Below are 24030 nucleotides of genomic sequence, written 5' to 3' on the forward strand. Positions count from 1 at the left end.
TTGAAGTTAGCAATTTCTTGGTCTCACAATGGGGAGACGAAGGAAGAGGGAGGAAGGAGAGGAAAGAGGGGGGGGGGGGGAGAAGAAGAGGAGGGCAAGGAGGGGAAGTCGTGATGCCTACAAGATCGCTCCTAAGTGCCCAGAGGTGTTCGCACCCACGGTTGTCTGTTGATCCCCTTTGCTGCTTCTTGTCATTGCCGATTCATTTGACGGTCTGTGATGCTTGGCGGTGGAGAATACGTGATTCTAGTCCAGTTCGTTTGACGGCCTCAAGGGGTTGATCTATTCCGCACCTGATCAATTGGTACCTCATCAATTGCCCTAGGCCCCGCCATCGCGTTTGGTGGCTAGCGCGGAGCAGAACGCGGCGTCAGTTGCCACAATGACCTGTAGCACGCACTTGGTCCATGGCGCATGGACCGGAATCCCTTTCATTATTTAGCATGCGGTAGAGCTAAATAGCGGTGGAGGGGGAGAGAAGTCGCGACCCATGACCGTGCAATTACTCTCATTTGGGGCTTTCAAGCCTCGTTTGACCTGAGCGAAGCCTACCGCCCTTGTCCTCGAAGTGCTGAACCCCGCAAGCGCCTAGAGCGGTGCCGCTGCATGCCGTGATACTGACAGTGCAATTGCACCCTCCTCCAGCCACCCCAAATCGTCGCTCTCACCCCAACCACCGCTACTAAGCCTACAGCCACGCTGCACCTAAAGTTTCTTGTCACCTGCTTGTCCTCTACTTGGACGTGCAACCATTGAGCCGTGCACCTGACAAGGTCAAATAAGGGCAGTCATTTGAATGCATTCTTCATCCTCACTACCCTGAAATTCAGTTCAACACTACCAAAAAACTATTACTTTACATGATAATGAGAACATGCCTTCCATTTTTCCAATAATTAAAAAGCTAAATTTTTCTACTCAATTGAGGTTTCCGTCAATCCTCCGACATGTATTTTACCAAGTTACATAGTTTGGGATTTATGTTAAGATGATTTCAGGGATATTTCTAAAGCTTACTAGACTCAATGAGTCAAGCGGGATATGAATCTAACAATTTCCCTAGTATGTTAAGTTTTCAGGTCAAAGGTTGACTTTCGGTGTCATAAAATTATGAAATTTATGAGGAAGTCAAGACATGAGTCTTGAGGATTGGGACAAAGGTTCAGATTAAAAGGAGCTAGAAATAAAGATATGCATGCTAATCAGTGGAGCTGACTCAGCCGATAGGCTTATTGTGAAGGAGCTTGAAGAAAACCTTCTAGAAGGTCCTTGGAGGCTTTGAGGATGATCAAGACACCTGAGGAAAACTACAACTGACAGGTATGGTTTGGAGGAGATCCCAGGGTCGGGATCCAGTCCAAGATTCATGAGGTGGAACCCATCCATCTATCCATCCATTCCAGCTCAAATCCAAGGGCTAGGAATGATTTGTAACTAACTCTAACCAACTTGTTCTTTCCCTTCCAAATTCCACCTGGAGGGAAAGAATATGATTGGTTGGGGTCTGATCACCTGGATTGAGGCCTCAAGAACTCAACTGTGGGTGTTCATCCATGATCCAACCACCAAGAATGACTGAAAAAACACATGTAACCCTATAAAAGGACCCCCTTCACCCTCCTTGAGGGCATCCAAGAATTGAGTATTGTTCTGTTCCATTTTCTTACTTATTGAGCATGTTCCTGGGTACACCTTCATCCAAAAGGTGCAAGGAGTCTTATGGGAGCGTCTTGGATCTTGAAGCCAATTGGTAGGGAGCTGAAGAGATCACCTTGGGCCCCTTGGGTGTGACAAAAAAGTTCCTTTCTTCTTCTCGTTCTATCTCCTTCCTTACTTTTCTAAGCTTATTGCCTATTTAAGCAGATAGTCAACATCCTAAGCTTTCCAATGCCTACTCACACGTGTCCAAACGATATCGGGAACTCCCGATATCATCGTTTTGGTCCACCGAACATGAGAGCACCTCTACTGGCGCAACCAGAGGTAGAGCGCTAAAGCCCAGTGCACAAGTGGCACTTCTGCCTGCACATTCAGCGGCGGAGCGCCCATGACTGCCCACTCTCTCTCTCATCTGGTTCAATGACTTTGAACCGGATAAGGGAATTACAACTCAATTAACTTCAGAATTTTTTATCTCTCCCTAGAGACGATAAAAAATTCTGAAAAAACTTCAAAAACCATATTCTTTCTAGGCTTTTCATGGAAAATTTTCCACACGTAATAAAAATAGTATTCATTGTTTTTCGTTGAAAATAAACCATCTTAACAACTAAAAACATTATGAAAGAGACTTATATAATCTGAAACTTAAAATTCTTATTGAAATTCATCCTAACTAGCTGCCTAGCTCCTTCAGGGATCGACCCTTACCAAGTACTACTAGTAAGGTAATAAAATTGTTGATGGGTTCCTCTTTAACCTTACAAATGACCTAGTTAGAGCTATATTCATCATCAACTTGAACCCCTAGTTTGGTCCAATCAGCACCACTTCACCTTTCGTTGGACAGTGCTTCGGCCACGCCAATGGCGAGTCAGCAGCCTCAACTCACGTCTGCTACAAAGTCCGCTTGTGCCGATCCACATTGGATTGCCCACCTAATATGATCTAACGTTTGAGCCATTTCAGTGGCCTAACGTCCCCGTCTCTCCTCCTCGCCTCCTTTTGCCAGCGTCTCATTCTAGAGTCGTGTCTACCGCCAGTCGGACCAAAGCCGTGCAAGTCCATGGCACGCCAGCGCCACCTTGCCCACACCAGCCCGTGCACTAGTGAAGACGGAGATGACGGAAACACCCTGACAAGGTACATCGTCCTCCCACTTACTCGTTACATTCTATTCTATAGTATAATGTCGATTGCACTCCACCGCGCTCAGGCTAGAGATAGGTGAGGAAGCATTGAGAAAACTACAAAGTTGAATGGCTTATTGGTACGGGTCGAGCCCATCGATTACGTGCGAGCCCCTACAGAATTATTCCATTCAGCATCGTAGCTGATGTGTCCCTCCAATGAGAGTCAAGAAGTCACCGTCACTATCACTCGACCTCCCTTTAGAGCTCGGAGTCCAGCGAACCTCAACGAGTCATGGCCTGAAAGTACTTTCATGTAGGACAATCATTTTGTAGTTATGTTCCCGTAAGGAATTTATCCATTGGACGACGTCATTGACGACGTTCGACACCACTATCTAGGTAACCGAGCATCACCTCGGTACCGCCCAGATGACGTCCTAGATGACGTCTTGCATCAAATTGTTATTAGAGCAAGGCTGTGGTCGCTCATAACACGTCTCCGTATCCACATCGCCATCATCTGCATTGCATTATTTTTTTGAAAACCCATCTAGGTAGCCCGAGGACTAGATATGGTTATAGAGATGCGATTGAGCAGAAGGGCACAACAAGAAGGTTTGACCTCGCCATGACGAGTTGACCTGTCGCCCGACGAGAGAGGCAGCCCTACTGCCCTCTCAAAACCCCGTCCTCTGACACCCGAAGGCGGCACATCACTGCCTTCTTTGTAGCCCAAACGGAACGCACCTGCCTATGAGGGTGCCGCCGGATCGTTAACTAGACTGATACATGGGCCTAGAGGGTCACATGCGAATAGTCTTTTTTGACGTTGGAAGATATACTTAATTTTTGGGGGTTTTTATGAAAAATACCCACTTAGTATAAATAGCAGAAGGCCCTCAAAAAAATTCAACCAGGACATAATTGTTTAGGGGCCTTCCCCTTCTTCTCCCTTCTCCCTTCTCCCGACGCCTTCTCCACACCCGATGTGATCGGGACGATGCAACACCGACGATGGAGGTAGAACGGAGCTCATCAATGAGAAGTAGGAGATTCGACATCCAGAGGTTTGCGTGGATACGTCTATACGCTGCACACTTAAGCAGCTAGACACATCTCGCTCCCCGATCCAAGAAATCACGGATGCTATTCGTGCAAAGGTACTTCGTTTCATGATTTTAATGATGTCTTTATGATTCTGTTACGTGTCTTCCACTGCATGGAATCCTCGTCTTCATCCATGTCAAGGCCTCTCGAACTCATCAATGACGAGTAATGATTCTGCTTGTAAGATGGAAGGTCTTGGAAATATGCAAATTCGAATGTTTGATGAGATTATCAGAACTTTCAGTAATGTGTGACATATTCAGGAGCTCAAACGAAACCTTATCTCCCCAAATACTCTTGATTTTCAGGGCTATAAGTTCCTTGGTGAAGGTGGAATTTTAAAAGACACAAATTTTTCTCATGTTATTTTGAAAGGGCACCATAAGTATGCCAACCTCGATGTTCTAGAAGGACCTATTGTCATGGGTGACATTGCTGTTACATGAACCACATCATCAGCCCAATAAATCAATAAGTTATGGCATATGCGACTTTGCCATATGAGTGGGCAGGGTTTGGCAGAGTTAAGTTGACATGGATTTTTGTGTGGGCAATGTACAAGAACACTGGAGTTCTCAAAGCACTGCCGTTTTGGTAACTAAACACAGGTCAAGTTCAGAAGTGGAATCCATAAAACAAAGGGAATATTGGATTATGTCCATTCGAATCTCTAGGTTCCTTTGAGTGTTCCCTCTCATGGTGGAGCACATTATATCTTGACCTTTATTGATGATTTTCAAGGAAAGTATGGGTCTATTTGTTGAAGCAAAAATCAGAGGTGTTCCAGCACTTTAAGGTATATAAGCTAAAGGTGGAGAAAGAAATTGGACGTTTTGTTAAGGTAATACAGATCGATAAAGGGCTGAATTTTATTATCATGAATTTCTTAATTTGTGCACGGTGGAAGGTATTCTCTGACACTTGGCTGTTCACCAAACACCACAGAAAAACGCCATCACAGAGCGCATGAGACATACATTATTTTAGAAGGTACATTGTTGTACTTTTATTTTTTACTGAGGCTGCTCAAATGGCAGCCTACTTAGTGAATCAATCTCCCTCTAAGACTATTGAAAAGAAGATATTGCATGAGATATTGTCTGGATCACCTGAAGATTATTCATCGCTACATATTTTTGGCTGCCCTACTTATGTATATTCCATCAAATGTATATTCCTTGGATTTAATCCTGGTGTAAATGGCAGTAAGTTACAATGTCCAGAGTACACTAAGATTGTTTTTATTATAGATGTGGTATTTGATGAATCTGCTATGCTGTGGGTATCGTCTATGTGTCACGAACCAATGAACAAATTATAAGAGCTATATACTTGAGAGCCAATACCTTCTATCGAGGTGGAGTTTCCTCCATCTTCTTTGTCTAATGATGTAGGTGTTCAACTTGAAGAAGCAGATCATCTAGTGATCAACCTTGGAGAGAGATACAACCACCTGCATAGTATGCACATGCTATTCATATTACTTATGGTTTAGCCATTGGTGAAGATGTTGATATCTCAAATGAGCCAGTAACTTTTCATGTAGCTATAAATTCACACGATTCATGAAGGTGGTATGTAGCTATGATAGAGGAAATGGAATCCTTAAAGAAAAATCATACTTGGAACTTAGTGCCACCTCTGGTGCATAAAAGCCTATCTGCTGCAAATGGGTATTCAATCTCAAAGAAGGTATCCCTGGAGTTGAAAGCTCCAGGGTTAAAGCATGACAAGTAGTGAAGGTATTTAATAAAATCCCTGGGGTAGATTATACTGATGTATTTTCCCTAGTGGTCAAGCATAGCTCTATACAAGCTATTTTTGTTTTGGTGGCCCATCATGATTATGAACTTGAGCAGATGAATGTGAAGACAACTTTTCATCATGGAGTGCTTTCCAGGGAAATATATATGGAACAACCATAAGGTTTTGTTGATCCGACAAAGAAAGAATTTTTTTGTCGATTAAAAAGGTATAAATGATTCACTTCTTTAATTACCACTTTGAACTTCACTCAAAGCAAGTATGATTGTTGTGTCTACTTCAAGAATTTATCAGGCCCCATTCATCTATTTATTGCTTTATGTCGATGATATTTTAATTGCGGCTAAGGATCCATTTGACATTTAGAGGGACAAACATCACCTCAGTAAGGAGTTTGAGATGAAAGATCTTTGTGCTTCTTCAAAACTTTGTGCCACCTCCTAAACTCCTTCCAAATGCCGCCAGCAACACGCCATGCCGCCGTCGGTGAGAGTCCCAAGGCCCGAGACGAAGGCCATACCGCTGAGGCAGGGTTAGGAGCACTGCCACTGTTGGGAATATACTATAATAATCCCGCATTGCATTATATATTTAAATGGTATTGGGGCAAAGTCACTTAGAACAGCCACGTACTGACCGTTTTGGCAGTTGCTCGACATTGGTGCTGGTTGGACAGGAATGGGGGGAAACGGAGGCGGCGCATGGCTATTCCTAGGGTGGTCAAATCCATGGCCGCCCCCTTCTTCGATCGCCGCCAACTCGCCGCAGTCGCCTCCAATTCGATCGAATTCGTAAGCACATTCATCAAGAACTGACTGTTTCATTCCCGAAATCGACAGATCTTCAGTTGTTCTACCGTCATCCGTCCACCGAACCTTCAATTTCGCATCGATTTTGTTTTCCGCGTCTTTCCTTTCCGAAAATAGGTTCTGCATTCTTCTTCCGGTTTCTTTGCAAGGTTCTACATGCCGGGTGGTCGGTGGAGATTGGAGAAGGTTCTTACGTCATTTTCTCTGGAATTCACCAAGCGGAAAAAATCTTCTTCCCTCTTTGAATTTCTGATCTTCGCCAGATGTCAAAGATGAGAAGAAACCTACTCTGGTAACTTTCTGAGATCCGTAGATGATGAGGGGAATGAAAAAGCATCTTGGGAGGTGATCTAGAGGAAGATTCTCTCTGAGAATCATTGATTTTTCCCGGGTTCATCCCGTGAAATGAAGATGTTATCTGCATTTTAAATGTTTTTGACTCGGATTGGCCGAAATGGATTCGGCGCGAGGTTGGTTGCAAAAATTCCAGCCTAGGGAAAGGTTAAGATCTTCGAGCAAGAAAAAAGAAGCTTCGAATTGGGCAGAGGGGTCAAAGCTGGCGGCTGCAGATGAGGCGCCCTCCGATGCTACAAAAGAGAAGGTTTCAGCGGCCAAGCAGTACATTGAAAAGCACTATAAGGAACAGATGAAGAGTTTGCAGGAGCGTAAAGAACGGTATGTTGTGGGGCGTGAGTTTTTCATTTTTTTTCTTACCTATTATTTAAGACATTGGATGATCACACAGAACATCTTACATTGGTTAATTTGAGCTCCTTTCTATCTCCATGCATTCAAGTCTATAGCAATTTTTATTTGTAATTTGGGACCAGCGACGTAAAGACTATCCTGCTCTGATTGGATATGCTTTCCGAAAATATTCAGATGATCCTGTTCTCAATAAATTATCATTACAAAGGAGCATGTAATTAAGTGATTTTTTATGATCCTGAAAGATTATCTTCCCCTTTTTCTTTACATGGGCCAGTGTTTACAAATGAATAAAGGATGATCCGTCGCTAGTGGATTTGACTTTTACGGAAACTAAGCTAATAATATACTTGAGTGATACGAAGGTTGAATCTTGAATCCAATTGATCATATTTTCTTCTCCATCAAACATTCTGCCTTCACAGTCAATCCCATCAGAACCTTAGTATTTTTTTTACATCATTAATCACTTTAAATATGTTTTCTCTTTTTTCGTTCTTCTGTTTCTGCCGTTTTAAGACTGTTTCAGCTATACAGTGGGCCCTTTCTCATCGGCCTTGACCTATGACAACCTTTCCACATTCTCGTTGTCTTCAATTTCTCATAATGTTCTCGCTTTGTACGGTAAGAAACTGTAGGAAATGTAGACACAGATGTAGAAATGGAGACTCGCCAGTCGTCTTCTTTCCAGCAACACCAAACAGTGGGAGACTCAGCACCAGACGTCCTTTCTAGATGCCAGTTAAAAAAAGCTTCCCGGAGAGAGTTGAAATAGAAGGGAGACGCAGTTGAGAGTTCAAAGAAGGGAAAAGCTTCGGTCTTTTCTTATAGAACACTTGTGCTCCTAAAAGTTCTTTTATGACTCGAATCTGGCACTACAACGGTCAACAGACAACGTTAACAAAACAACGATCATAACGGGACGTACGGAAATGAAATACATAACGGGAAAGGGAATTCTTGACTCTTAGCAGAAACTTATATCTTTACTTTTATTTCCTTGGTCTTTATTCTTTTTTTCTTCAATGTTTTTTTATGACAGTCGCTGGTCCTTGGAAAGAAAGTTAGCTGATGCTAATGTCTCTGAAGAAGAGCAGAGCAATATTCTTAAACGTCTGGAGAGAAAAGAGACAGAATATATGCGTCTTCAGAGGCATAAAATGTGTGTTGGAGATTTTGACTTGCTTACGATGATCGGCAAAGGAGCATTTGGAGAGGTAATCTTGTAAAATTCCTTCTACTCTCGCGTCAATCTTTCTCGATTGATCAGCAGACCACCTCCGGCTCCCCTTCAAAGTAGATTTTTTTATCCGATACCAAAGTTTGCTTGAGTATTAATTTTTTGCAACCCATTGAAGCGTTTAGCATCATGATTCTTGTTTTTCTGTTTACAGGTTAGAATTTGTAGGGAGAAGTCAAGTGGAAATGTATATGCGATGAAGAAACTTAAGAAATCAGAGATGCTTCGTAGGGGTCAGGTATATCTATCTTGTTCATTTTTCGATTTTCCTTTGCTTAAAATATGCTTTCGCATTTTAAAGGTTGAGCATGTGAAAGCTGAAAGGAATCTTCTTGCGGAGGTTGATAGCAACTGCATCGTAAAACTATTTTTTTCCTTTCAAGATGAAGAGTTTCTTTATTTGATCATGGAGTATCTGCCCGGTGGAGACTTGATGACATTACTCATGAGAAAAGATACGTTGACTGAAGATGAAGCCAGATTTTATGTTGCAGAGGCGGTTCTGGCCATTGAGTCCATTCACAGGCATAACTATGTCCACAGGTTTCCATCTTCTCTCTCTCCACGTAGTAAGGATGGACGATTGATTAAAATCTGGGAAACGGAGCAGATCGTGATCGAGGTTTGAAGGATCAATCAAAACATATGATCAACATGACCTTGTGGTTTTGATCGATCAAAATTTCGTATCGAGCTATGAATGATCAGTTGGTTAGATCTTTTTATTTGAATAAATCAGTCGGTTTGATCATGATTGGTTATGATCATTAGAACAGTAATGATATGAGAAACTATTGCCCCCCCTTATCTCTCCAATTAATCGAACTTTTTGACGAGATCCGATCCGATCTGATCGGATATGATTGCCAGACCTTACTACCTCTCTATCTGTCAGTCTACTTCTCTCTCTTTCTCATGGTTTGCGCAAACCGAAAAGAAACTATGAGGTATCCTCCCTCATGCTTATTTGGATGTATGCAGAGACATAAAGCCTGATAATTTGTTGCTAGACAGAAATGGGCATATGAAACTTTCAGATTTTGGGTTATGTAAGCCATTAGACTACAACAATCTTCCAGAGTGGGAAGAATATGATTTTTCCTTGGCAAGGAGTCAAAGTGTGAGACCAGGTGATGGGCGATCTTTTGGGCCTAAGCGAACGCAGCAGCAACAACTGCAACACTGGCAAAGGAACAGAAGAATGCTGGTGATTTTTATTTATTTCTTATTTTTTATATTTTTAGAATAAATGAAATGCATGTCTCCTTCCGTTCACATCTATGCGATAATTTTTAAATGCTTTCTGTATTTAAAAATTATCTATGAGATAATTTATTTTCAAAATAATTGAAATCTATGTTTTCTTCTTTTCAAAAAAATCGAAAAAATTCTAGATGCTCTCTATATTTGTTATTTGTTATTATATTTTGAAAATAATCAAAATTAATGTCTTCTTTTCACATCTATACAATAACTTATTAATGCGTTATGTATTTATTTTTATTTTAAAAATGTTTGAAATTTATGTCTGTATCTCTTCACATCTATGGAATAAGTTCTAAATGCTCTGTCTTTTTCTAGCTAACTACTTGTTGGGTTCAAAGTACATCGGCTGCCATAATTATGAACTAATAATGCCTGAAGAAGTATATAGGGGACTTTTATAACTTATTGGATATTAAGATTGTGTTTGGACATTTGATTACATTCCATGAAATGGTAAAAAACTACATACTCTCTAGGTTTTTTCCATTTTATTCTCATTTTATAAATTCTATTTTGGGTTTGAAAGATAGTGCAAATCATTTGAAAATTTTCATCTCTTGAGTCAAAAAGTTTAAAACATAGCTTATATTTTTCAGGCTTACTCCACTGTTGGCACCCCAGATTACATTGCACCTGAAGTTCTATTAAAAAAGGGCTATGGCATGGAATGTGACTGGTAGTTTACTAGCGCCTCATTCTTAAGTTATTATACAATTAATTTCTAAAGTGCAACTAAATCCTGAAATAGGTGGTCAGTGGGAGCTATCATGTATGAGATGCTTGTGGGTTATCCGCCTTTTTATTCAGATGAACCCATGTCTACATGCCGGAAGGTAAAGGAATTCAACCGCCAACTATGGAAAGTTTCTAAAACATATTTCTATTATGGCTTCATCCGCATTTATTTCATTTTTCCTCGGATTAAATATGTGAAACAGTTTCTAGAAATTTCCCTCGTTTGATTTTTCTTTTACTGAAGCATCATCTGTTTTCGTCTTATTTTTTCAGATAGTGAATTGGAGAAGTCACCTGAGATTTCCCGAAGAAGCAAATCTCTCCCTTGAGGCGAAAGATCTGATCAGTAAATTGCTTTGCAACGTCGATCAGAGACTGGGAACAAAGGGGGCCAATGAAATTAAGGTATTTTACTGTAATTTTCTCGATTTTCTAAAATTCATTGACCCGCTTTTGTCTCACAGACCTTCATTATATTTATTATAGCTTCACCCTTGGTTCTATGGAATTAAGTGGAATAAGTTATATCAGATGAAAGCAGCCTTCATACCGGAGGTTAATGACGAGCTGGACACCCAGAATTTCGAGAAATTTGAGGAGGTGATTTTCCGATTAATTTAACATCTTTGTTTTTTTCTCTCATCAGGCTTTTTGATTTTACGAATTTTTTTTCTTCTTTCAGTCATGCGATCAGACTCAGACTTCCTCGACTTCGGGTCCTTGGAGAAGAGTAATAATTTTTCGTTCTTCATCATTAATTTTAGTATATCTTGAAGGAGCCGATTCAAAATCAGTCGCCTAATCTTCTAAATAATCTGTTGTCTATATATTCATTATGATGCCAGGCATTGACCTTCATTACTTAACGGTCTTGATGGCAGATGCTCTCTTCAAAGGATATCAATTTTGTGGGGTACACTTACAAGAATTTTGAAATTGTTGGTGACCATGAAGTGCAAGGCATTGGTGTGTAATTCCACGCTTCTCACCGTAGAAGAATTATCGTAATTTTTTTTAAAAGAGGTCTTAAGTTATAAATCTTTTTATAATTCAGAAACCATATTTATTCCTCTTTCGCTCTCTCATCCTACAAATTTTAATCTTTGATCTTGCTGGCTTCTTCTCAGCTGAGTTGAAGAAGAAAACCAAGCCTAGCTCCAGAGGGCCCTCCATCAAGTCCCTCTTCGGTCATTACTCATTACTCTCTCTCTCTCTCTCTCTCTCTCTCTATCTCTATCTCTATCTCTATCTCTCTATCTATCTATCTATTTATCTATTTATCTATCCTTATCACTTATCTATCTCTCTGTCTGCCTCTATCTCTTATATATCTCTCTATTTGTATCTTTCTCTTATGTATCTCTCTATCTGTCTCTATCTCTTATATCTCTCTCTTTCTATCTCTTTCTCTTATTATCTCTCAATCTGTCCCTATCTCTTATATATCTCTCTTTCTATCTCTTTCTCTTATGTATCTCTCGATCTGTCTCTATCTCTTATATATCTTTCTTTCTATCTCTATCCGTTTTGTCTCTATCTATCTCTATCTCTCATGTATCTATCTATCTATCTATCTTTATCTCTTATGTATCTCTCTATCTATCTCTATCTCTTATGTATTTCTCTATCTATCTCTATCTCATATGTATTTCTCTATCTATCTCTATCTCATATGTATCTTTATATCTATCTATCTCTATCTCTATCTCTTATGTATCTCTCTATGTCTTTTTCTCACTCACCAATCTCTTATCTCTTTCTCTTATCTTTCTTATCGCTCTCCTTTTTCGTTGTCTACTCACCATCCCCCTCTCTCCTTCTCTCCCTTTCACTAATATATCTCCTTCATATCGTCTCTCTCTCTCCTTTTTCTCCTACACTTATCTCTCCTCTGAATCTTTTTTCTTTCCCTCCTCTCTAAAGCGTTTCTTTTGTACCCGTCTTATGCTCTCTCTCTCTCTCTCTCTCTCTCTCTCTCTCTCTCTCTCCTTCCTCTTTCTTTCTTCTTTCTCTCTACTCATGAAAGCTTCTACTTGTCACGCAGAGTCGTCGGGGTCGGAACAGAAGGCCAAGCAACAGCAAGAACCAGTTCGCGGGAATTTTCTCAATCTTCGGCCATCCCACTGACTTAGTCAAATATTCTTCCTTTCTATGAAAAAACAAATAAATTCTTCTTCGCCCAATTTCTTCCCATTAATATAATAAAAAATTATTTAATCCTTTCATCCTCTCCCCAGTCTCGAAGTCCCGATCGATCGAGAGAGTACGCGTTACGGCCACGTTAGGGGGGGTAATACCGTCATTCCGCTTCTAATACGGGACGGACGACGGGACGGACGGATAACGTGACGGGAATCGACAACTCGTCTTCCTCCCTTATTCGTACTATAATTAGACGGTTTGAATGGGTGATCTTTCCGTATTCTTCGCGCCCTTTCGAGGTGGAGGCGATGATGGCTCGCTAGAACTGTGAGCGCTTCTCACTAGATCTGACTTTGCGCGGCTGGAATTCTCGCTCTTCTTTTTCTTCCGACATTTGGTCGGTGGTGAACGATCGGAATTCTCGCACCGTCCAATCTGTTGTCCTCTTTCTCTATCTCCCTCTCTCAATCTCCAACAGTTTTCATTCCTGATCGTCGTTTCACTGACGATTGGGGAAGATGAGCGGCGTTCTCTTTTGTTTCCTTCTCTGAACTCTTCGTTTGATTCTCGATATTGTTTGATCTTCCCCTCGTACTCATTAGGTTGCTGTTCCTCAAGCTTTGACGTCGAATTCCGGTATCTAACCTAGAATTTTCGTCCATTGTTATCATCTACATCGTGATTTCATCCTCGATTTGATTCTCTATCCTTCGATTTCTCCGTCGTGATCAGATGGCGGGGATCGATTTGCCGGGCGGTCGTGCTGGAGCCGTTGATAGCTCGAGCAAAGCGCCAGCCATCGACGCCTCACGCTCGTCGTCCACATCCTCGGACTCATCATCCGAAGACGATTTCTTCCAGCTGACCGCGACGGCGATGGGCAAGCCGATCGCCGGAGACGCCGTTGACCGTGTCAACGCAGAACCAGAGAAGGCGAGGGAAGCGACGAGCTCCTCTCCTGCCGAGGACAAGCCCCCGAGCCGAGTTCCATCGGACAGCTCAGGCAGACTGCTCGGCCTGAACCAGAGCCCGGTCGCGGGGATCGAAGGGTACGATCCGAATCGGATCCCGGCTTCGGTTTTCGCCAGACCGAAACCGGCTCCGGGGGACTGGAGCACGGCCTCCAACGAGTCCCTGTTCAGCATTCAAATGGGCAATTCGAGCTTCTCGAGAGAGCACGCCTTCTTCTTCGGCCGGTCCGGCGACCAGGCCGACTACTCCTCCAGCCCGCCGCCGGAGGGCTCGTCCGCGTCGGCCGTCCGATCGACCCGCCGGTCCGGCGAGATGAGCCTCGGCCGGTCCGTCAACGCCCGCCGCGTTTCCTCCACCGAGCGCGCCAACGCACAGGCCATGAAGGACGTTCTGCGCGCCGTCGCCGAAGAACGCGCCGCCGCTACCGACGTCCGCCCCGACGGCGCCGTCCACTCCCCTCGCTCCTCCGACGCCAGCAGCATTCAATCCTTCGCCTTCCCCATGTAAACCCCCCCCCCTCTCTCTCTCTCTAACGCCTCTCTCTCTCTCTAACGATTACTTCTGGCGAAGAGCAGACTACCAGGGGGACTGGGGTCGATGAAGGTGGTGCCGGAGCAGCCGTCGCCGAAGAGAGAAGGAGAGAACGAGCAGCGCGCGGAGCCGCCGTCGCCGCCGGCCGCCGAGCCCCCGAAGCCGCCGTCCGCGTTCCGCTGGCTTCTCTGCTTCTCCTGCTCCTACTGCCGCGCAGGTACATCTCCCCCGTCTTCTGGGCTTTCTCCCTCTCTTTATCTCTCCTTACCGGCGTCAAACTCCGTCAGACTGAGATGGAGAGCGCGGCGCTGGCGGCGCGGCTGACAGCCTGCGCAGCGGCCAAGTTGTTCGGGGGGGGGTTCGTCCTCCACCAGAAGGCCGTCGTGCTGGGCCTGCTGCCGCACCCCGCCATCGCCAGGGCTCTCGTCGAGCTCTACCTCGCCGGCGGCCGGCCGGCGGCGGCGGCGCTCGTCTTCTCCGGCGAGGACGTCCCCCTCTGGAACGGCCTTCTCTCTCGCTTCTCCCGGCTGGGCCTCCACCGCGAGACGCGCCTGCTGTTTCAGCGGCTCCGGCGCGCGGGCCACCCCCGCCCCGACGGCTTCTCCTTCCCCAGCGTTCTCAAGTCTTGTCCCAGCCACGCCGGCGAGCTCCACGCGCTGGCGGCCAAGGCCGGTTGCCTCGCCGACCCCGCCGTCGCCAGCGCCGTCGTCGCCGCCTACGCCCGCCGCGGCCTCCCCCGCGCCGCCGCCCGCCTGTTCGACGAAATGCCACACAGAGACACTCCCTCCTGGAACACGCTCATCTCCTGCTACTACCAGCACGGGCAGCCCGCCGAGGCGCTGGCGGCCTTCCGCCGCCTGCGCTCCGCCGGCGAGCCGCCCCCCGACGCGGTCACCTTCACCGCGGCGATCTCCGCCTGCGCGCGGCTGCCGCCGCCGGCGGCAGCCGCGGCCGGGCGGGCGGTCCACGGCGAGCTCCTCCGGCGCGGCATCCCCCTCGACGCCTTCCTCGGCTCCGCCCTCATCGAGCTCTACGGCAAGGCCGGGCGAGCAGACGACGCCAGGGACGTCTTCGACCGGGTCCGGGACGTGGGCGGCGTCGTCTGCTGGAACTCCATGATAGGCGCCGCTGCCGCGGGCGGCGGCGCCGCCGCCGCCGTCTCCTTGCTTCAAGCCATGGCCGCCGTCGGCGTGCCGCCGACGGCGACCACGCTCAGCAGCCTCCTCATGGCCTGCGCGCGGTCCGCGGACCTCCGCCGGGGGCGGCTCCTCCACGGCTTCCTCCTCCGCCGGGGGACGGACGCGGACGACGTCTTCGTCGCCGGCTCCCTCATGGAGATGTACTTCAAGTGCGCGCGGCCGGGCTCCGCGCGCCGCGTGCTGGAGACGGCCCGGGCGGAGGCGGCGAGGCGCGAGCCGGCGCTGTGGAACGCGGCCATCGCGGGGCTCGCCGCGGCGGGGGAGCCGCTCGAGGCGCTGGCCGTCTACCGAGACATGGAGGCGCGCCCCGACGCGGCCACCTTCGCCTGCGCGCTGCCGGCCTGCGCGCAGCTGGCGGCGCTCGGGCTCGGCCGGGAGACCCACCGCGCGGCGCTCGCCGCCGGGCTCGGGTCCGACCCCGTGGTCATGGGCGCGGCGTTGGACATGTACGCCAAGTGCGGGGCCGTGGACCAGGCCCGGGCCGTCTTCGACGCGCTGCCGAGCCCGGACCTGGTCGCCTGGACCGCGATCGTGGGCGCCTACGGCGCCCACGGCGGCGCGCCGGAGGCGCTCCGGCTGTTCCGCCGGATGCGGGCCGCCGGCGTTGTCCCCGACCGCGTCGCCTTCCTGGCGGCCATCTCCGCCTGCAGCCACGGTGGGCTGGTTGAGCCAGGCTGCCGGCTCTTCGAGGAGATGAAGGAGGCCGGGCTCGAGCCGGGGGTCGAGCACTACTCCTGCCTGGCGGACCTGCTGGGCCGGGCCGGGCGGCTCGACGACGCGCTCAGGCTGGTGCGCGAGGCGCCGGCCGACGCGGGGATGCTGGGCTCGCTAGTGGCGGCCTGTCGGCAGCACCGGGCCCTGGCGGCGGGCGAGCGGCTCGCCGGGCTGCTCGCCGCCGGCGGGGAGGAGGAGATGGAGGCGAGCCTGGTGGCGGCGGCGAACATGTACGCGGCGGCGGGGCGGTGGGAGGAGGTGCGCAGGGCGAGGGCGGAGATGAAGGCGCAGAGGTTGAAGAAGACTCCCGGCTGCAGCTGGGTCGAGCTCGATGGGCAAATTCAGCAGTTTTTTGTGGGGGATTTCTTCTCCCACGCCATGGCGTCGGAGATCCGCCACTGCCTCGCCGCCCTGCAGTGCCACATGGGGAAGACGAAGAACAAGAAGCTGGTCTAGGATGGGCCGACGACGACGAAGTCTTAAAAATTTTATGCTGAGTGTACACAGGCCTGACGAGTTTGTTTCATTCTTTTATTGGGACGAGTGGGACTTCTTCAAGAATAGTTGCTGTTTACCCCTTGGTTGACATTATTTGTTTCATAGAAAACATGCTTACACTAGAATTCATGTAGTGTGTTTCTTGAATCAATGGCGTTTGGGTATTTTTGAGTATGGGTTTGATTTTCAAAACATATTTAAGTGTTTAAAGTTCTCTATTTGTACGGGGCTTATGAGTTTTGTTATGTTATGAACATGATTTTTGTGTAGTAAGTTTCTTGAATCAGTGGTGTTTGGGAAAATTTGAGCGCGGGTCTGATTTCAAAACGTATCGAAATAATCAAAGTTCTCTTCTCTTTTTAAAAGGGTTTATGAGTTTTATTGAGATATGGACATGATTTTTATGTAGTGTGTGTTCTTGAATCAGTGGTGTTCAGGCAAATTTGAGCTCGGACCTGATTTCAAAAATTATCCAAATAACCAAAGTTCTCTCTTTTTTGTAGGGCTTGTGAGTTTTATTAAGATATGAACATGAGACTTGCATAGATTGACAGTGAACCTTATTGATTCATTGATCTCACAAGTTACTGCATTATTGTTTCATGAATAGTAAAATGTTTTATTACAATGTCATATGATGGACCGGCTGTACGTGAATTATATAAAACTTGAAAGTATCATCGTATAAGATTTTGCATCTTATTCTCTTCAAGTGCTCTTCCTCCCGTGCCTGTGTCAGCATCTGAGTTTCTAGTTTGTTCGTTTTATCTTTTATTTTATCAGAAATTTCAGTGTTTTCCAAAACATATCATAGATTTTAAACAAAAAATACCAATACTTATGATTCTGAATAAGAACTTTTTTACTACCCTGTAAATTTTTCTATAAAAAGAAAATTACATATATATATATATATATATATATATATATATATATATATATTCATATATATATATATATATATATATATATATATATATATATATTCTTTTGAACTTTTGTAAGATTTTAGTCAACGTTTTGGACTTCTATTTTTTTTTCCTATTGAAAGGGTCAAAAAATTGAAAACTCTATAATAAAAATATGGAAGTGTTTGATCAATTAAATTGTGATTATAATATCCTTGCAATACTCGTTTGAAAAGATGAAATCAGATGTGAAAATGTGGACAAAACAAAAAGGGAGATAACAAGGCAATGATATCATGAAAGAGTGATATCATGAAAACACAAACAAAGAGACAAAGATATGTGAAAGTATATCTTAGTGAGACAGTCGTAGGCTGTTGGCGCCAAATTACACATCATTGGCGTTCACTCCTCGGTACCTCCCCTATTCTCACACTGTTAGAGTGTTTTGGCAAGATGTATCTCTCGCCAACACGCTCTAAACGGAGCCCCTTCCTCCACATCCAATAACCTAATTACTATGGAAATATGGAAAGGGAGAAATTCCTCTCGTTTTGTAGGTACTCCCATGTGAGCCTTAGATGTCATGCGACGAGTCAAGCTATGGATACGGCGCATCCAACATCTTATACCTCCTCACGCCCACAGCTCAGCCCTCGCATATGACCTCCTTTGCTCTCGGGGCATCCGGGTGACCCTCGCCCCTACTCGCATTCGGCTACAGATTGTTCGTTGGCATCCACCGCCAATCGGCACCCTCAAGCTGAATGTGGATGGCGTGGCCGAAGGGAACCCTGGTCCAACTAGAGGGGGCGGTATCCTCCGTGACCATACAGGGAGTATTATCTTTGCTTTTTTGTCCTTCTATGACATTCAGACTAATACAGTAATCGAGGCTATGGTAATACGTGATGGTTTACTCCTCTGCGCGGAACAAAACCTTCACAATATCGTCGTAAAATCATACTCACATGTATTAGTTGACATGCTTCGTGTAGGTAAATGGTCCTAGTGGCGGCTTCAGCGGGTCTGGAAGGACATCATGCGGTGCCGACCTCCCACACCTAGTGTTCATCACCAGCTACACGAGGGAAATCAAACAGCAGATGCTCTTGCCAACCACACGGTATACACACTTACCCCTACCTCCGTTTTCTTTTATTGGCAGGAACTCCCTCTGGCAGCTCGTGGATGCTAGCGTGTGGAACGTGTAGGCTTGCCGGCTCTTCGCATGCATCGCACACTATCGAAGGAGAGGCCGCGAGATTGGAGGATTGCATGGAGGGATGGCAGCGGGAGAACTCACCCTCTTGCTGGATCGTCCAATTTTCCGAGCACCGCAACACTGATATCTGCCGATGGCGGGTTGGACTGCACTCCACGTATCGACTCTATTATGTCGGCTCCCCATACTCCTGCTAGCACGCGTACATCTCCTAGAGATTTGCTCCCGCGGTTGGCGTCTTGCATGAAGCACAAGAGGCGGAGAGCGCGCTCTCCCACAATATTGATATTCCTGCCACGTACCTCATCGACGACACTTCTCGACGGCGGGAAGAGCTCCACACACTCCATGCATCATCACTGCCACGGGGGGATCTGGAGATACGCCGACATGAGCGACCATCTCAGAGCACCTGCCAGGTATCACTTATGTATCTTTTCTCTTTCTTGCACATGGGCGTGGACAAGTGGGATCTGAGTGCAATTGGGATATTTATGCTCGTTCCACGCCTAAAACGCTGATAAACAATCCACTTTATATATGAAACCCCCCTAGGGTGGCATCCAGGGCACGGCTGGATAGGTCTATGGGCATTACCACAGGGTTGGATGTAACCGGCACCATGTTTTTGCCAATGAATATATATTTGTATCTTAGGTAATTATGACTAATAGATAATATATGGGCACCTATAAGAATAAGCAAAAATTGCTGAAATGGTAAAGGTAGACTAGAGTTGGGTGAAGGTGATACACACAAAGCTTTGATCATATCTTTCGGAGGATCAAGCAAAATTGATTCTATGCTCAAGATTTGAATAAATGACTACCCCTACCCTAGGTGAGATTCTGCTTAGTGGAGATCCAATACACTAAATAAGATTGCTACTAGAAGGTGGTATAATGGGTAGCTCACTTGGAATTGAAACTAGGAAAATAGTAGTTTATAACTTTGATTTCCATGTCTGCTCGCCATACCAGATATCCTATCCACCTAAAAGAGAATCACATGACTCTAGACCATGGCTCATACCATCATGGGATAAAATTTATTTGCCGCATGAGACTAACTTTAATATCCTTGTTGCTTGGATATGAGGTGAATGGATTCTCCAAGATGAGCATGAATATATTCATGAAAGTGATTAAAGGATGTGTACGAATTTTTTGACAGATTTTAGTATTACAAAAAAATTTCTCAGGTCCTAATGTGAAATGATGCATGAAAAAAAATATTTTGTAAATATTTCCTCCCATCAACATGCATTTCACTAATGCAATAAAACATGGAAGAAGACAAATAAAAGTGTTGGAGAACCATGGTTCTTTATGTTCATTCAACTTGTAGTAAGACAATGCTTTCTCCTTGAATCCGTGCACACGTTCAGATTATTCCTCCTTTTTTAGAGTCATGTTAAAAGTAAAATACGTAGAATAAGGTGTGAGGATATCATATAGGATATAGATAGTAGTTATTTTATCTATTTTAAAAATAAAAAGCAAGAAAACATTACCAAATAAAATATACTATTAATTAGAGATAATTAATCATTGAAATATCAGTTTCCAGTATTGTCATGAAAGTCCACTACACCTTCCACCGGTTGACGTTTAAGCTTAAATATATGTTCCTTTACTTTAAACTATCAACATATCTTTGGATCTGAAATCAAAACAACTCCATAATTTAACAATTCCATGATAATTTATCGAACATCCAATCAGCTTATAAGTTTCTTCACAACCAAATTTAAATGTGAATTATAAGGAAAAACCTTTTGATTTTCATGACAAGTATCTAATTTAACTTGCCATGAAAAGCTTTCATTTTGGCTTTATAAATCTTAGATTTTTATTATATTTTACTCCCAACTTATTGAACCTCCATTAGCTGCAGGACACAATCACTTTTGACATCTTCTAAATAGAGATTTAATTTCTTGATTTTACAATAAACCAAATGTTCTTTCTCAACTAGAAGATGGCATGCCAATAAGGTGATAACCCAATTTGTTCCTCGTAGGTTGTTCCATAAGTCTATAATGAATTAGGTAGTCTTTCACTTCAATCCTTACTAACAGGATATATGATTGTTTTAAGGATATTCTTGATATATTGATCCCTAACTTTAATCTGGACATCTGTCTGGGATGATAAGGAGTTGTCATCCTATGATGAACTCATACTTTTTATGTAAGGGTCTGAGATGTGAGTGATTGAAATGAGATAAACCATTGATGATTTTAGCTTTTGAACATCCAAATATGAAAAATATTCAAGAATCTGAAAAAAATTAACATGATTTTATGATCATTTGGATGACTGAAGATTTCTTCAACCTACTTAGACATGTAATCAACAGGTGTTAATTTATATTCATGCCCAAATGATGGTTGAAAATGGTTTTGTAAAAATCCGTGGTATAAACCATACGAGATCCCACTTCCTTCTCTTGTTGATGCTCTTCCCTCTATTCGTCACAGAGAATACATGGCAGCTAGGATTTGAACAAAGAAAACAAGACATACATTCCTTTCTTCCACACTAGATTTAATACCAGCCAATTACAGAAAAAATACACCTATAACTCTTGGCTCTCTTTAGGGGAAAAATCCTCATACCCCGACATGCCGAGGTTAAAAAAATATATATTAAAAAACAAAACCATGAACATATCATTTTTTACAATGAATCGCATCAACCTCCGAGCGATTGAAATAAGAGGAGGCTATCGCTTGCTTCGAGCGATTAAGAAATGCAGAGTTTTTAACTGTCAGAGTGAAAACATTAATAATATTTTTAGAACGGTGTGTTGTAAAGGATATTCATTCATTGGAAGAGGACTGAGAAAGGAGTTGATTGACTTGAAATTGCAGAGAAAGTGCATGACATTAAATCAAAATAGAAATAATTTTATAAGGGCGTATTGGGCCCACATACTTAAGTCATGTGGGCCCTTAGACACAGATATGTGTCATTTATAAGACTGGCCCACTTACATTGCTTATAAAGAAAAATAAAGAAAAGAAATAAGAAATATATACTCTAATCAACAACCCCCACCCCAAACCCCGCCCCCTCCCACAAGTTGGGCATGGATGTTAATTCTGCTCAACTTGACCACCAATTTCTCGAATCGCGGTCCCGGTAGTCCATTGGTGAAGATGTCTGCCTTTTGTGCAGCAAATCCCACAAACACTGGATTGAAAACTCCAGCCTCAATTTTTTCTTTTTCAAAATGTCTATTCAGGCGAATGTGTTTGGTCCGATCACGTTGAATCAGATTGCTGATTTGTTGAATGAAGGCCAAGTTCTTTGAGAATCTCTTGAATCCACATAGCTTCACATATTCCATGTACCATGGCTCTATATTCAGCTTCCACACTAGAGAGAGACACAATATCCTGTTTCTTACTTCTCCAGGTTACTAAGCTCCCTCCAATAAATCTACAATACCCTGTAGTTGATCTGCTATCAACAACTGAGCCAGCAAAATCTGCATTTGAGTACAACGAAAGTGTCCCCCCTCCAGCTCTTGACAACAATATACCCTGGCCTATTGTGCTTTTTGGATAAGACAATACGCGACGTGCTGCTTGCATATGAATTTCACAAGGATCATTCATGAGCTGACTCAACTGGTTCACTGCATATGCAATATCTGGGCGAATGTGATTAAAATAAATAAATTTACCAACTAGCTTCTGAAACAACTCTTTGTTGACTGTTGCACTATTCTCTCCAAGATCCAGTTTTACATGGATATCAACTGGTGTCCCGGCTGGTTTTGGGGAAATCATCTTTGTTTCCTCCAACAAGTCCAATATATACTTGTGTCGTGACAAGAATATCCCCTTGCGTGAATATGACACTTCGATTCCCAGAAAGTATCTTAACTTTCTGAAGTCCTTTATGTCAACTTGTTTGGCCAAGTTCTGACTCAATGTATGAATTCCATCTTTATCATCTCTAGTAAAAATAATGTCGTCCACATAGACAATCAAGATTCTCCATCGACAATCAGAACTGAATTGAAAATACATAGTATGATCTCCATTGCTCTATATGTAGCCAAGTGCTTTCATTGCCGGAGAAAGTTTCCCAAACCAGGTTATAGGAGACTGCTTGAGCCCATACAATGCCTTCCTTAGCTTTCATACAATGTTCACTTGGTTAGTTAACTTATGGCCCGGCGGAACGGACATATATACATCCTCTTCTAATTCTCCATTCATGAAGACATTTTGACATCATATTGATATAGAATCCAACCCAGCTTAGATGCCAAAGCAATTAATATTCACACAGAATTGAATTTTGCCACTGGAGCAAATGTCTCAAAGTAGTCAATTCCTTGGGACTGACTGTAATATTTGGCCACTAGTCTAGCATTATATCTGTCAAGTGTTCCATCTGCCTTGTACTTTGTAAAGTACACCCATCGACAACCCCTAGTCTCTTACCTGTTGGTAGTTCCACTGATTCCCAAGTTTGATTGCATCTAAGAGTTTCCATTTCTTCATCCATTGACGTTTTCCACTCAATAGTTTGTAAGGCTTCTTCTACAGTCTTTGGCACCTGTGTACTCACTCAAAATTCACAAAAACTTTGTATCTCAGGCTCAAATTTTCATAAGACACATAATTTTCCAGTGGGTACCTGCCACCAGTTCTACAACTTTTTATTCCCTTGCGTAAAGCAATCGACCATCCCGAATCATTTTCACCGCTCTCCACTGCTTTCTCCCTTTCCACAGTTATCAACTCATCCTCCACAACTGGCTGCATCTCTTCCTAATGTATAGGGACACTTAGTTCTCCTAGGCTCTCTAGTGAAGTCTGCTCTTCTTCCCCAAAAAATTCCTCTTCACTCATTGGTTGACGTTGAAGATCTCCCTATAGTGGTTCTATGTCAAGATGTTCGTCTTTGGGTATCACAAGGAATTGAGGACTAGATTCTAACCTTCTGGGATGTTCAGACTACATATCTTCTTCTTTTAAATAGAACATATCTCCTTCAGTGAAAATGATATCAACAGAAACATAAAACCTTTGAGTTACTAGATGATAGCAGTTATATCCCTTTTGAGTACTGGAATATCCCATAAACACACAGTTCTGCGCTCTAGGCTCAAGCTTGCCTGCTGACAAACCATGGACATGAATGTAGGCTGTACACCCAAATAGCCTTAGTGGAAGACCTGTGTCCAGTCTAGCATCTAGGAAGAAACGAGTCAACAACGCTCGCGGAGTATAAAGACCAATAGTCTTGGATGGAATTCAATTTATAAGATAGACTACAGTCCGAACTGCTTCTCCCCAATAATATTTTGGCATATTTTCCTGAAGCAGCAGTGACCTAGCAGAGGCGAGAATGTGCCCAATTTTCCTCTCTGCCAGTCCATTCTGATGTGGTGTATAA

The 24030-nt window shown here is 44.2% G+C and overlaps 2 protein-coding genes across 5 annotated transcripts; both read left to right on the top strand.

Moving 5' to 3' along the window:
* Positions 1-6108: 6108 nt before the first annotated feature.
* Positions 6109-12650, top strand: LOC144700255 (uncharacterized). Of its 4 annotated transcripts, XM_078571722.1 has the most exons (15): positions 6280-6454; positions 6622-6658; positions 6736-7147; positions 8223-8397; positions 8575-8658; positions 8722-8963; positions 9402-9627; positions 10283-10362; positions 10435-10519; positions 10695-10826; positions 10908-11021; positions 11104-11151; positions 11303-11387; positions 11549-11608; positions 12466-12650. In XM_078571722.1, the coding sequence occupies exons 3-15, from the start codon at positions 6927-6929 to the stop codon at positions 12546-12548; spliced, it is 1635 nt and encodes a 544-aa protein (XP_078427848.1). In that variant the 5' UTR covers positions 6280-6454; positions 6622-6658; positions 6736-6926; the 3' UTR covers positions 12549-12650. The 4 variants fall into 4 exon arrangements, with proteins under 4 accessions (XP_078427847.1, XP_078427848.1, XP_078427849.1 ...); XM_078571721.1 differs by adding an exon at positions 6109-6195 and having other exon boundaries at positions 6312-7147; XM_078571723.1 differs by lacking the exon at positions 6622-6658.
* Positions 12651-13295: 645 nt separating this feature from the next.
* On the top strand, positions 13296-16610 carry LOC144716431 (pentatricopeptide repeat-containing protein At5g27110-like). The gene is made up of 3 exons (XM_078591537.1): positions 13296-14038; positions 14139-14283; positions 14354-16610. The coding sequence occupies exons 1-3, from the start codon at positions 13296-13298 to the stop codon at positions 16433-16435; spliced, it is 2970 nt and encodes a 989-aa protein (XP_078447663.1). The 3' UTR covers positions 16436-16610.
* Positions 16611-24030: the final 7420 nt, after the last annotated feature.

Source organism: Wolffia australiana, chromosome 2, assembly GCF_029677425.1.
Source record: "Wolffia australiana isolate 7733 chromosome 2, ASM2967742v1".
NCBI lineage: Eukaryota > Viridiplantae > Streptophyta > Magnoliopsida > Alismatales > Araceae > Wolffia > Wolffia australiana.

Coding starts and splice junctions, on each gene's coding strand:
- LOC144700255 (XM_078571721.1), top strand. CDS start 6,927: ATGGATTCGGCGCGAGGTTGGTTGCAAAAATTCCAGCCTAGGGAAAGG. Junction 8,659..8,721: donor AGATGCTTCGTAGGGGTCAG/GTATATCTATCT, acceptor CGCATTTTAAAG/GTTGAGCATGTGAAAGCTGA. Junction 11,152..11,302: donor CTTCGGGTCCTTGGAGAAGA/GTAATAATTTTT, acceptor TCTTGATGGCAG/ATGCTCTCTTCAAAGGATAT.
- LOC144716431 (XM_078591537.1), top strand. CDS start 13,296: ATGGCGGGGATCGATTTGCCGGGCGGTCGTGCTGGAGCCGTTGATAGC. Junction 14,039..14,138: donor CAATCCTTCGCCTTCCCCAT/GTAAACCCCCCC, acceptor GGGTCGATGAAG/GTGGTGCCGGAGCAGCCGTC. Junction 14,284..14,353: donor CTGCTCCTACTGCCGCGCAG/GTACATCTCCCC, acceptor AAACTCCGTCAG/ACTGAGATGGAGAGCGCGGC.